The following is a 14,084-nucleotide window of genomic DNA, read 5'->3' on the forward strand; positions in this document are numbered from 1 at the left end:
CAGCTGGCTGAATATGAGCCAGCAGTGTGCCCAGGTGGCCAAGAAGGCCAATGGCATCCTGGCTTGTATCAGGAATAGTGTGGCCAGCAGGAGCAGGGAAGTGATTGTGCCCCTGTACTTGGTGCTGGTGAGGCCTCCCCTCGAATACTGTGCTCAGTTTTGGGCCCCTCACTACAAGAAAGACGTTGTGTTGCTGGAACGTGTCCAGAGGAGAGCAACAAAGCTGGTGAGGGGTCTGGAGCACAAGTCTTGTGAGGAGCAGCTGAAGGAACTGGGGTTGTTTAGCCTTGAGAAGGAGGAGGCTGAGGGGAGACCTTATCACCCTCTACAGCTGCCTGAAAGGAGGCTGTAGCAAGGTGGGGGTTGGTCTCTTCTCCCTGGTAGCGGGCGATAGGATGAGGGGAAATGGTCTGAAGTTGTGCCAGGGCAGGTTTAGGTTGGACATTAGGAAAAATTTCTTCACAGAGTAGATGAGGTGCTTAGGGATGTGGTTTAGTGGTGGGATGACAGTGTTAGGTTAACGGTTGGACGTGATGATTTTAAAGCTCTTTTCCAACCTAAACGATTCTATGATTCAATTCTATGATTCTATCTCATAAAGAAGAGCTTAATTCTGAATTAAGTTCAGCAAAAAAGGAGTTAGGGTTCAGTAAAGAGAGAACTCGTAAAATTTTTAAGGATATAAAGATATGTTGGAATTCAGGAGGCAGTTAAATTATTTAAAAATCACTTTTCAAGTAGAAACTTAAATTCTGAAATATTTAAATTCATGCATATATGTCAGTATATGTATTTCCATGCTTAAGTGCTAAAAGTTTTAAAGTAGGCTTAGGAGGGGGGATCATCAAAGTTGGAGAACTTATTGAGTCAAAAAAGTAAACTACTGTGTATTCATTATGATAGGCCTTTTCCTATGGATCTAGCTCATCTCTGTAAAAGGAAAAGTACAGCATTTGGTTTAGAGTATCAACTATCTAAGCAAGTTGTGACCATGAGCCTTAGAGCTGGAGAAGGGGAAAAATAACAGTATTTGGGTACTTCTGTTCTAGTATGGATTAGCTAAATACCATTATACAGAACATCTTCAGAGGAAAAGAAATGAATGCTGCTTGGAGTACCAAGACGGAAAACCCACATAAGATTAAGCAGCTCTTCACTTAACACTGAATAGCAGATGAGATTTTTAATTGTAACACTGAAGAGCCTTTGTGTAATAGTGAACACAAACAAATGTGGCATTCTTAGAGGAGCAAAGAAACCAGGTATTCTTGGGTTCAAAAGTGTGAAAAATAGGACATGTATTAAAATGAAAGCTGGAGGAGCAGCTAAAAGGGTAAAGTACTTGCAGCTAGCACTAGGCTTAGCTAACGAGTCCTAGCGTGTTTTAAGATAGACGAGTAACACAAAAGGATGAAGTCTAAAATGAGAGAACAATTATTCGCTGTATCTTAAAAAATGAGAGGTATGGAGGATGAAATTAAATTTGCATGGTGGCAGGTTTAAAATAAACTGAAAGTATCTTTTCAAACAGTGCATCATTTAGACTTTTAGCTACAGTATCCAAGATGTCAAAATAATATTTTTACCTTAAAATTACTAAGATGAAGTGACTGAAAGAAAAACGAACCAAGAACTGTCAAATGGAAATATGTTGACTGCATATGTGGCCTGGGATATGTAGATGCAGGATTGCAGGTAGCTGGGCAGGCATGCTTGAGGAGGTACTATTTTGCAAGGACAGGGCAAAGCTCTGCTGTGTGGCCGGGTTCCTTTGCAGAAAGATTGTTCTCGTCCTGTTAAACCTTCCTTGGGATGATGATGGTAAAACAGAGGGAACCACAGAACAAGGGATCCAAAAATTATTGATTTGGAGAGAGGAGAGGAGAGAAGGGGAGTGCAGGTGGGAAGCAGCAAAGAGGGAAAACAGTGGGTGGGCCAGCTTTGGAGGGGGTTTTGAGAGGATTCAGTGCCTGGAGCACCGAAGATGAAAAACATGGAGGGAGCAAGGCAGCGTAAGTTGTGCAGGCATTAGAAGAGACGCTGCAGCTTGGCATGCTCAATATATGTTCTGGAGTCTCCCTTCTGAGGGAAATGGGAATAATGAAGAGTATAGTCAGGACCCTAAATTTTAGGAAAGCAAAATTCCAGCTCCTCAAGGAGATAGTCAGAAGGACTCCCTGGGAAATGGTCCTCAGGGACAGGGGAACAGAACAGAGCTGGCAGATCTTTAAGGATGTGTTTCACAGAGCACAAGAGCTCTCGATCCCCAGGTATAAGAAATCACGCAAAGAAGGGAAGAGACCAGCATGGCTGAGACAAGAGATGCTGGTCAAACTAAGGAGGAAGAGGGAACCGCACAGGCAGTGGAAGCAGGGACAGGTATCCTGGGAAGAGCATAGGGATGCTGCCCGCTTGTGTAGGGATGGGGTCAGGAAGGCCAAGGCATGTCTGGAGCTAAAATTGGCAAGGGTTGCAAAGAATAACAAGAAGAGCTTCTACAGATTATGTCAGCCAGAAAAGGATGGTTAAAGAAAGCGTATCCCCGCTGATGAGCGAGACCAGCAAGCTGGTAACAGCAGACGAGGTGAAGGCTGAGGTACTCAACAACTTTTTTTCCTCAGTCTTCACTGGCAAACTCTCTCCTCACCCTTCCCAAGTCCATGAATAGCATGAAGGGGACCGCGAAGGTAAAACCCCTCCCACTGTAAGAGAAGATCAGGTTTGTGACCACCTGAGGAACCTGAGCATACATTAAGTCCATGGGACCTGATGAGATGCAGCCCAGAGTCCTGAGGGAATTGGAGAGTGGCTTGGCAACTACATCAGCCATGACATTTCAAAAGTCATGGCAGTCAGGCAAAGTCTCTGGTGACTGCAAGAAGGGAAACATTATGCCCATTTTCAAAAAGGGTAGAAAGGAAGACCCCAGGAACTACCATCCTGTTGGCCTCACTTCTGTGCCTGGGAAGATCATGGAACAGATCCTCCTAGAAGCTATGCTAAGGCACGTGGAGGCCAGGGAGGCGATTTGAGATAGCCAGCATGGCTTCACCAAGGGCAAGTCCTGCCTGACAAACCTAGTGGCTTTCTACAATGGAATGACAACAACAGTCGACAAGGGAAAACCAATGGACATCATCTGTCTGGACTTCTGCAAAGTCTTTTGACATGGTCCCCCACAATATCCTTCTCTCTAAATTGGAGAGCTATGGATTTGATGGGCAGACTGTTCAGTGGATAAGGAACTGGTGGGATGGTTGCATCCAGAGGGTAGCGGTCAACGGCTCGATGTCCAGATGGAAAGCAGTGACAGATGGTGTCCCTCAGGGGTCTGTACTGGGACCAGTGCTGTTTAATATATTCATCAATGACATAGGGTACACTCAACGTCACTGTCTCAGCAAGTTTGCAGATGACACTAAGCTGAGTGGTGCGCTTGATATGCCAGAAAGATGGGATGTCATCCAAAGAGACCTGGACAAGTTGGAGAGGTGGGCCTGTGTGAACCTCATGAGGTTCAACAAGGCCAAGTGCAAGGTCATGCACCTGGGTCAGGATAACCTCCAGTATCAATACAGTCTGGGGGAAGAAAGGATTGAGAGCAGCCTTGCCGAGAGGGTTACAACTGGGCGAAAAGCTGGACATGAGCTGGCAATGTGCGCTGGCAGCCCAGAAGGCCAATCGTACCCTGGGCTGCATCAGGAGAAGCGTGGCCAGCAGGTCAAGGGAGGTGATTCTGCCCCTCTACTCTGCTCTGGTGAGGCCTCACCTAGAGCACTGCGTCCAGCTCCGGAGCCCTCAGCACAAGAAGGACATGGAACTGGTGGAGCGGGTCCAGAGGAGGGCTACAAAAATGATCCGAGGGCTGGAGCACCTCTCCTATGAGGACAGGCTGAGATAGTCGGGCTTGTTCATCCTGGAGAAGACAAGGCTGCGGGGAGACCTGCTTGTGGCCTTTCAGTACCTAAAGGGGGCCTATAGGAAAGATGGGGAAAATGTTTTTAGTAGGGCCAGCTGTGTCAGGACAAGGGGTAATGGTTTTAAACTGAAGCAGGGTAGGTTTAGACTAGATATAAGGAAGAAATTCTTTACAATGAGGGTGGTAAAACACTGGAACAGGTTGCCCAGAGAGGTAGTGGAGGCCCCATCCCTGGAAGCATTCAAGGCCAGGTTGGATGGGGCTCTGAGCAACCTGATCTATTTAGCAGTGTCCCTGCTCACTGCGGGGGTGTTGGACTAGATGACCTCTAGGGGTCCCTTCCAACCCAAAACTTTCTATGATTCTGCCACAGTAGAGGTACAGCCTTTGCCATGAGCACACCTGTGTCCTTAGGAGTTTCTATATTAAGCCCTGGAATGACAGCAAGTTAGACACTAGCCTTAGGGTTCCTTAATCGCTTAGTGATGGCAAGTCCTAACACACTGGAACCCTGAAGTAGGGTGAGGGTAAATGATGCCCGTTCAGAGATGTTCTGTTTGGATGTGAGCCTCCAAGGGGAGTGAGTAACAAGTTTAGAGGCTGAAAGACAGGAAGAATAATTCTGAAGGAAGCAGTAGGACTTGTTGAAGCAGTGGCTCTGTGACAGCAGCCTTCCCATGATGTCTATGACACACTTGCTTGTTGAAAAGAGCATTAAGGTCATAGAAAAAGAGCAGTAACTTCAGGAGGCCTTGGGAAGGGAAGAAAGCTCTTTATATAGAAATGCTGGCTAAATGAGAGCCCTTGTAGCAGGTTAGGCAGGGCATACTCTGTGGTACAGTATTGACATTATTCAGGTGTCTCTGTGGTTTGAAGGTGGAAGTCTCGTCTTGGCTTGGTCAGTGACCATGCCCTCACGCTATGGGAAAGATGCTGGAAAGGTTCTGTGGCCATTCAGGTATCCAAGCCCTCAGGCTGGAAAATAGCTAGTTATGTGCAAGGATCACAAAAACTGAGGAAGATGGACACCTGTTGTGTCAATACAGCTGTGTTTCCCTCTTGGCCTCTGTCAGAGATGGTGGTTGGGTAGAAAGAGTTTAGCCTGACGTAGTGTGTCTGTTTTTATGCAGCCACAGTTTGAGAAACAGTCTGCAGTGTTGCTGATAGGTAGAGACCCGAGTTTGTTGTTTGCTTGGAAAAATTAAAAAAAGGAAAAAAAAAAAAATGGATAGAGTACGCCTGTGGGAACAGGATACTTGTACCTTTTACCATGGCCTTACCAAAATTTAGAATATAGCATCTTGATATGTATCGCTGTTGTGTGTCTTTCATGGTGGGATGTGTGAATCCATGTTGCTCTTCCCTTCAGTGACTATAAGCAGATGGTCAACAGTTTCTCATGCATTGAAATGGCAGGCATAGGAACCATCTGTAAACTACTTAATTTTTTCCTGGTGCACTAGGTCAGGAATTCATCCTTAAGATAGTTCAGGAGATTTGTCCAATTAGGAAAAACAGTTTTGATTTGTATGTATTTGAAAGTAGGAAGACTATCTACACAGTTCCAAGTAATACCCTTTTTTCCTGATTGATACAAAACTCTACTCTGCAGAAATACATTTGCTTATTGTGCAGATTTTTTTTTTTTTTCCTATTGATGAAACACTTGTTAAAAAGCCTGGCTAGCTGGCATATAGAATATACCAAACTGTCAGATCATTTTTACTTAAGACCTGGGTATAATAATAGATACAACTATTAAATTTGAGAAGATATTTTTAAATGCATGTTTTTCAGTTTGTAAAATCATATTTAAATTCCCTTAATTAATATATGTTATTTCATTGTAGGAAAAAGATGATGTTATGTTTGAGTTAGCGACTCACAATATAAATCCAAAAACTCAGATTAAGCAATCACAAGAAGATATCTTGACTCAGGAATTGTATGTGATCAACAACTCTGGAGAGGAGCAAGATTTGAAAAAGTATTGCCAGCAAATGTTGGAAATTCATCAAACTCCTGATTCTCCAGAATGCTGTTTGAACATAGGCAAAAACACTTCGAAAGACTTCCAGAATTTCATTGCAGATACAACTTCATGGGGCTCACCTGAGATTGTGAGAAAGCAAGATACAAGCACAGAACTTCAACCAGTGATTCACCTGACACCCTTTTCAGAAGTTGAAAGCACAGATTTTGAAATGATGCACACCAGGTCATCCATGCAAGAAGATAATTCTGTGTTGCTGGGATATTCTAACCTGTATGAAAATGGCATTGAGGAAGCAGCAGTGGGCGTAGACAGAAAATCTCCAGCTTTCTCTGAAAGTACCTACTCTGTAGACGATGACCAAGATATGGAGAAGAAGATTTTGGTAAGTGATATTTCATGTCTGATTTAATTCTAATTAAACAAGACTGCTCACCTCTGTCCTCTTCAGATCATTGTTAGGTCATTGGGTCCAAGCAGTAGAAAGTTACATGCCAAGAGGTGTGCAAGTAATGTTCTGGACATTGTCAGTTCCTCCCTCACTGTCAGATAGCGGTGCAAATTCTGGCCTATATTAAAACATGGTTTGCCACTGCTTCTAACAAATGAAAACAGTCTTCCAAAACCTGAAATTGATCAATAAGCTGCTTACAGCAGGCTTTGCATCCTGCACGTCTATAAATTGCTGATGTAGTGCCAGTAAAAATATGGGTATTGCTCTTGTGCTCTCAGAAGATTAGTTGAGAGGACTCCAAATTGTGGTACTATTGCAGTGATGCTACATGGAAGAAACTGGTAAATTTGTGATAATACTTGATTTGCAAGTAATTGAGCTAAAACCTGTACAACTTTTTTTCTACTGCAGTACTGAATTTACTGTAAAAGTTCTCCACTTATGAATACCTGTTGTTGAGTGTTAGGAGAGACGGTTTCAAAATTGCAGAATAGAGGTTTTTCTTTTTCATTGAAATATCTTATATGTTTGTGCCTGTATCATTTCAAAGGAAGATAAAGTCTGTACTTCAGAAAATTAATCTTTGGTTGTGTATTTTTGTGCCTTACTCCTGAAGGGCAGTTAATTATGTATTTATAATTAAGTACATGTCTCTTAAGACTATTGAAAGGGATAAAAAAATGAGGTGGAATGGGTTCCAAAGAACACCAGTGTTGCATTCATCATGATATTTGCCATCACTAACACGATGATCAAGTAGACATTTGCTAAAATCTGCACTAGTAACAAAGTTGTTATAAACGCGGAAAACTCTACAGCTGGATTCAGAAAACTAAATTAATGTGAAAAATTATTTCCAAGCAGATGAGAGAAGCTGATAATCTAACTTTAACCCCTTCTGATTTACAAGATGATATAAGATCAAGACCATCTGCCGTAGATGCGATGAGTGATGGATATGGCAGCAGTAAGTTTAACTTTATAGGTTGCTTTTACCATTTGTTAACTTCAGGATAAAAATATTATTAGGTTTCCTCTTTCTCCCATTTTCTTTACTGTAGATCCTTTATTTGAAAGCTATGCCTTTGTCAGGTGGTTCTCTGTTTAGAAAGACTTGTGTATTTTTGCTAGTAGAAGTCTGCTTTTACCTTTTCATCTTTACATACTGAAAAGGGCGCATGGGGTTTTAGTTAACTTAGTTGACCTAACTACAATGCTTTCTCTGGTGTTAAAGGCAACTTTACAACCTTTTTACTTGTTTAAGTTAGTTGAGATCTCAACCAACTAACTTCGTCTGACCCTGCATTCATACTAGCAGAAGAAATGGTTATTTTGCAAGCAGTGATGCTGGTTTCAAGTTCTTTTCATCTTTGTAACACTTGTGGGTATGGGGGACTATCTCTTTCTTCAGATACCAGCTCGAATTTGGCAGCTAAACTAAAGCAGGAACTACAAACGTCAGACCACCTAGATGCTAGTTTCATGGCTTACCTGCAATACTGTGGAATGTTTCCAGATATTATGGAATCAATGAGAGAAAAAGAAATATTTTCACCACAGTTGAAGGTAATAATGATTAAAAATTAAAACTGAAACAATGAAAATGAAATGCTAATAGAGTTAGCTGCTACCTTTACACTGTAAACTGCTCTGTAATGTTTAAACTTAAGTTGATTATGGTTCTTGAGTAATTTTTGCATCTCTCGTGACGAATTTACTGACATTTGTCTTGCTTGTGCTTGCTAGAATTTAAATAGTTTTGCTAGAACAGCACTGAGGATGTTCCAGAATGTGGCAGTGCAAGGACTGACTGATCTGATTTATGGGTTTCTCTTGGAGGCTTTACAGAAAGCTGTTTCATAAGTAAGCATAGCAAGCTGACATCATGCTCCCCTGCCTATTCTTCTGATCTGATGGAGAGCTGTGGAAACACCACTGCAAGGTGTGAAGGGATCTTTCAGAGTCAGTTCAAGGAGCATGAATAATATACAGAAGACTCAGCAGTGATTGTTTACTCTAGTCAATAAGGCAAGTTTAAGAAAGTGTATGCCTGGGGACAGTCTAGTTTGGTGCTGCAGCTGAACAAGCTCTCAGCCATTCCAGGAACTCCAGGTGGCGAAAGGGAAAAATTCAGTCCTCCAAATTTTGTCATCCATGAGGCTGATGAGAAGTAGGTGGGTAAGTGCAGTAGGCTAGAAGTCTACAGTGATGCAATCGATGGCTATAAACTGTTCAGAGGAGATCAGGCAAGGAAGGAGAGTCAGTGGGGTTTCTCTCTGTTTTTAAAAAAAAAAAAAAAAAAAAAAAAAAAAAAAAAAAGGATTGATTGTACAGAGCTGTCTTTGAAAACCAGAGTAGAGTCAGGACCCTGAATTTAGGAGAGCAAGCTTTTAGTTGTTTAAGGAATTTGTGAATGGGACTCCCTGGGAAACTGCCCTCAGGAATAAAGGAACAGAACAGAGCTGGCAGCTATTTAAGGACACCTTTATTAGAGCACCAGAGCTTTTGGTTCCCATGTGTAAGAAATCAGGCAAGGAAGGCAGGAGGCAAGCATAGCCGAGTAAGGACCCCTGGGTCAAACTAAAGTGTAAGAAGGAAATGCACAGGCAGTGGAAGCTGGCATATGTAACTTGAAGAATATAGAGACACTGCCTGGGTGTGTAGGGATGGGATCAGGAAAGCTGAGGCACAGTTAGAGGGTAATTTGGTAGGGAATGTGAGGAAGAACAGTAAAAATAGTTTCTAGAAGTATATTGTACAGAAGATTAAAGAAAATCTGTGTCTACACACACAAACATACAACTAAGACAGAAAAAATAGTGACAACTAACAAGGCTGAGGTACTCAACAAACTTTTTTGCCAAGATTTCACTGGCCATCATGCTTCTCACATCTTAAGTCCCTGAACGGGAGACTGGAGGGACAGGCAGGGACTGGAGGAACAAAGTTCCCTCTATTGCGAGAAAAGATTAGGTTCGAGACCACCTGAGGAATATGGACATAGACAAGTGCGTGGGACCTAAAGAAATGAATCCCAGAGTCCTGAGGGAATTGGCAGATATAGTTGTTACGTTTCTCCATTTTTGAAAAGTCATGACAGTCGGATGAAGTCCCCAGTGACTGGAGAAAAGGGAGACATCACACCCATTTTTAAAAAGAGTAATAAGGAGGACCCTGAGGACTACTGACCTTTCAGCCTCACCTCAGTGAAACAGATCATGAAACAGATCCTCCTGGAATTTGTATTGAAGCATATGAAACACAGGAAGGTGATTAGTTACAGCCAATGTACAACCAATGGCAAATCATGCCTGACTGATCTGGTGGCCTTCTATAGTGGAGTGACTGTATTGGTAGACAAGGGGATGAGCAACGGATGTAATCTACCTGGGCTTCTGTAAGGCCTTTGATATGGTCCCCCACAACATTCTTGCCTCTAAATTGGAGGCATATGGATTTCATGGATGGACTGTTAGATGGATAAGGAATTGGCTGGATGGCCATGTCCAAAGAGTTACAGTGCACAGCTTGATGTCCAAGTGGAAACCAGTAACTAGGAGTGTCTCTCAAATGTCTGTACTGGGACCGATACTATTTAATATCTTCATTAATGACATAAACAGTGGGATTGAGTGCACCCTCAGCAAGTTTGTGGATGACACCAAACTGAGTGGTGTAGTTGATTCACTTGAGGGAAGGGATGCCATCCAGAGGGACCTGGACAGGCTGGATGAGTGGGCCCATGGGAACCTCATGAAGCTCAACAAGGCCAAGTGCAAGGTCCTGCACCTGGGTCAGGGCAATCCCCAGTATCAGTACAGACTGGGGGATAAATGGATTGAAAGCAGCTCTGCAGAGAAGGACTTCGGGGATATGGGTGGATGAAAAATTGGACATGAGCTGGCACTGTGCGCTTGCAGCCCTGAAAGCCAACCATATCTTGGGCTGCATCAAAAGAAGCATGGCTGGCAGGTTGAGGGAGGTGATTCTCCCCCTCTACTCTACTCTTGTGAGACCCCACATCCAGCTCTGGGGTCCCCAGCACAAGAAAGACACAGACCTGTTAGAGCGGGTCCAGAGGGGGGCCACAAAAATGATCAGAGGGCTGGAACACCTCTTCTGTGGAGAGAGGTTGAGAGAGTTGGGGTTGTTTAGCCTGGAGAAGAGAAGGATCTGGAGAGACCTTCCTGCAGCCTTTCAATATATAAACCAGGCTTATAAGAAAGATGGAGGGGGGCTTTTTACCAGAGTCTGTAGTGACAGGAGAGGGAGCAACAGTTTTAAACTGAAAGAGGGTAGACTTGGATTGAACATCATAAGAAATTCTTTACGATGAAGGTGGTGAGACAGTGGAATGGGTGGCCCAGAGAAGCTGTTCATGCCTCATCCTAGGAAGTTTTCAAAATCAGGTTGGATGAGTCTTTGAGCTACCTGATGTAATGAAAGATGCCCATGGCAGGGCAGTTGAACTAGATGATTGTTAAAGGTCCCTTCCAACCCAAACCATCTATGATTTTGTGTCTAAAAAAATTAATAATTCTCAAAGAGCATAGTTTCATGGAAGAGGTAAATTTTAATTTATCTCAATCTAGACTTTACTGGCTGTAAGATCTGAGGGCATATTCCAGTACTGAAAATTTAGTTTGAACACCTTAGTGTGTGTGTTTCTGTTGTCAATGTTGCCTAAAGATCTTCATCACTCTGTCTTGTTTCCTGAAGTAATCACTATTTTGATTCTGGGGACAGAAAAGCAACTCAAGTTGGTTCAAAAGTTAAGTCATTCAATAGAGTGCAAAGAAATAATATCAAGAGTTAAAGTATTTTTGTTGTTAAAGTGAGTAGCAACAAGGAACAGCTCCACATCGAGGCTGGGATGTTTCTAATGAGATTTATGTAGAAAAGGAATTAAATCTCCAGTGACCTTCCTTGAAAAGAGACCAGGAAACATCTGTGCATGATGTAATCATTTGTGAGCAGTGAATTTATTTCAGAGACATATTTTGCCTGACAGTGTCAGAGGAAACAATTTCCACTGTGTCAATTATTAAGACTGATTATTTTGGGAGATGTTATTTATACATAATCTGTTAAATTAAGACAAGGTTGTCTAAATCTGTAATTCAGTTTTATGGCATCACTGGAGTTCAGTAACATGGCTTCAGACTTGATAGAATTTAATCCATTCCCAGGAAAGTTAGCTAAATAGTTCAGAAACAACGATAAAGTACAATCCTTTGGCTTAATCGTGTATTAGTGTGGTGATGTACACAGCAATAAGATGCACTGGCCAAGACTGCCATTTGTACTTTAACATTGTGAATACAGTGGGCACTCTACTCTTAAGTATTGACCTCAGTTGTTAGGAAATAAAAAATCTCTGTTAACTATTGGCTCACTTTATATTTGTGTGTGCATATGTGTGTTCTTAGTTTATTAAGCATACCAAGTAGCAGGGCAGACCTGTATGCCTTTATATGTATCACAACCTTGGACAGCCTTCTTATTTCTGTTGTCTAGTGCTAGCCCATCCTACTCTTACACTCTCGGGATGCTGATGCCTGTTTCCTAATATTATGCATTATCTTTTTTCCTTCTCAGACTGTGCTGAAGATGGTATGTGAGGAGAGCTGCAAAATATTGGCTTTGTCAGAACATTCCTTCGGTTTTAGGGAGCTGAAAAATGTTCATCAGACCAGAGCAGCAATGGAGGGATGGCAAAAGGAGGGCTTAGCCTTGCTGGATGCTATACAGTCACTGAAAGATTACCTTAGCAAGGTGGCAGATAGAGGAGACAAGGTATGACAATAAAAATATCCTTTAAAGCAAAGTAAACAGCTTTTTATATATACATAAATGTATATTGTTATGTAGTTTGTGTGTATATATTTATATATACATACATATATACATATATAACTGCCTCTGTTAAGAAAAAAAGGAGGATAATTGTTGGTGATTCCCTTCTGAAGGCAACAGAGGGCCCAATATGCCAACCAGACCCATCCCACAGGGAAGTCTGCTGCCTCCCTAGGGCCCAGGTTAGGGACATTACTAAGAAATGCCCTGATGTTGTATGGCCCTCTAATTATTACCTGCTATTGATTGTGCAGGTTGGCAGTGACAAGGTTGCAGAGAGAAATCCAAAATCGATCAAAAGGGACTTCAGGGCACTGGGGAAATTGGTTGAAGAATCAGGAGCACAGGTGTTTTCCTCAATTGCAGTAGTGGCAGGGAGGAATATGAAAGGAACTGGAAAACTCAGCTGATTAACATGCGGCTCAGAGGCTGGTGCCATTGGAGGAATTTTGGGTTTTTTGATCATGGGGAGGTTTACATGGCATTGGGCCTGTTGATGATAGATGGAACTCTGCTTTCTCAAATGGGGAAAGGGATCCTCTCTCAAGAGTTGGCGGGGCTCATTGAGAGGGCTTTAAACTAGGTTTGAAGGGGGGAAGGGGATATAACCAGGCTCACTAGAGAGGAGCCTGGGGGTGGCACCCAGTGTTGGGGGTGAAACCAATAGCCCAGCTCAAGTGTATCTACACCAATGCACGCAGCGTGGGCAACAAACAGGAGGAGCTGGAAGCCATTATGCAGTAGGATAGCTATGACTTAGTTGCCATCACAGAATCATGGTGGGATGCCTCTCATGACTGGAGTGCTGCAATGGATGGCTATAAGCTCTTCGGAAGGGATAGGCAAGGAGGGGGAGGTGGTGGTGTGGCTCTGTATGTTAGAGATTGTTTTGATTGTACAGACCTCAATGATTGTGATGATGAGGTTGAGTGCTTATGGCTAAGGATGAGGGGGAAGGCCAACAAGGCAGATATCCTGCTTGGGAGTCTGTTATAGATCACCTGACTGGGATGAGGAGGTGGATGAAGTATTCTACAAGTGGCTGGCAGAATTCTCTCAATCGTGAGCCCTTGTTCTTGTGTGAGACTTCAACTTACTGGATGTCTGCCAGAAATACAACACATCAGAGAGGAAACAGTCTAGGAGGTTCCTGTAGTGTGTGTACTGTGTAACTTCCTGACACAGCTGGTAAGTGAGCCTACCAGGGGAGGTGCCTTGCTTGACCTGCTGTTTACTAACAGAGAAGGACTGGTGGGAGAGGCAGTGGTTGGAGGCAACCTTGGCCTTAGTGACCATGTAATGATAGAGTTTTCAATTCTTGGTGAGGTAAGGAAGGGGGTCAGCAAAACCACCACTGTGGACTTTGGGCTGTTCAGAACATTGGTTGAGAGAGTCCCTTGGGAGGCAGTCCTGAAAAACAAAGGGGTCCAGGAAGGCTGGCCATTCTTCAAGAACAAAGTCTTAAAGGTGCAGGAACTGACTGTCCCCATGTGCTGTAAGACGAGTTGGCAGGGAAGGTGACCGGCCTGGATGAACAGGGAGCTTTTGCTGGGACTGAGGAAGAAAAGGAGAGTTTATCACATTTGGAAGAAGGGGCAGGCAACTCAAGAAGAGTACAGGGATCTCATTAGGTCATGTAGAGAGGAAATTAGAAAGGCAAAAGGACAGCTAGAACTCAACCTGGCCACTGTTGTAAGAGATGATAAAAGAAGTTTTTACAAATACATTAACAGCAAAAAGAGAGCCAGGGAGAACCTCCATCCCCTAGTGGATGCAAAGGGGGGAACATTGCCACTAGGATGAGGAAAAGGCTGAGATACTTAGCACCTTCTTTGCCTCAGTCTTCAATGGCCCAATGAGTT

The 14,084-nt window shown here is 43.1% G+C and overlaps 1 protein-coding gene across 7 annotated transcripts in view; it reads left to right on the forward strand.

Annotated features, from left to right (window-relative positions):
* PCNT (pericentrin) overlaps positions 1–14,084 on the forward strand; it is a 105,324-nt gene that overhangs the window by 67,775 nt on the left and 23,465 nt on the right. For 5 of the 7 annotated variants that reach the window (XM_035901404.1, XM_035901396.1, XM_035901407.1 and 2 more), the window contains 4 exons: positions 5,770–6,297; positions 7,228–7,333; positions 7,778–7,932; positions 11,965–12,162. In XM_035901404.1, coding sequence (XP_035757297.1) covers positions 5,770–6,297; positions 7,228–7,333; positions 7,778–7,932; positions 11,965–12,162 — 987 coding nt within the window. The remainder of the gene's footprint in view (positions 1–5,769; positions 6,298–7,227; positions 7,334–7,777; positions 7,933–11,964; positions 12,163–14,084) is intronic. The other 2 variants (XM_035901385.1, XM_035901408.1) reach the window with 2 other exon arrangements.

The sequence above is a fragment of the Egretta garzetta genome, unplaced genomic scaffold, assembly GCF_000687185.1.
Source record: "Egretta garzetta isolate BGI_Z169 unplaced genomic scaffold, ASM68718v1 scaffold721, whole genome shotgun sequence".
NCBI lineage: Eukaryota > Metazoa > Chordata > Aves > Pelecaniformes > Ardeidae > Egretta > Egretta garzetta.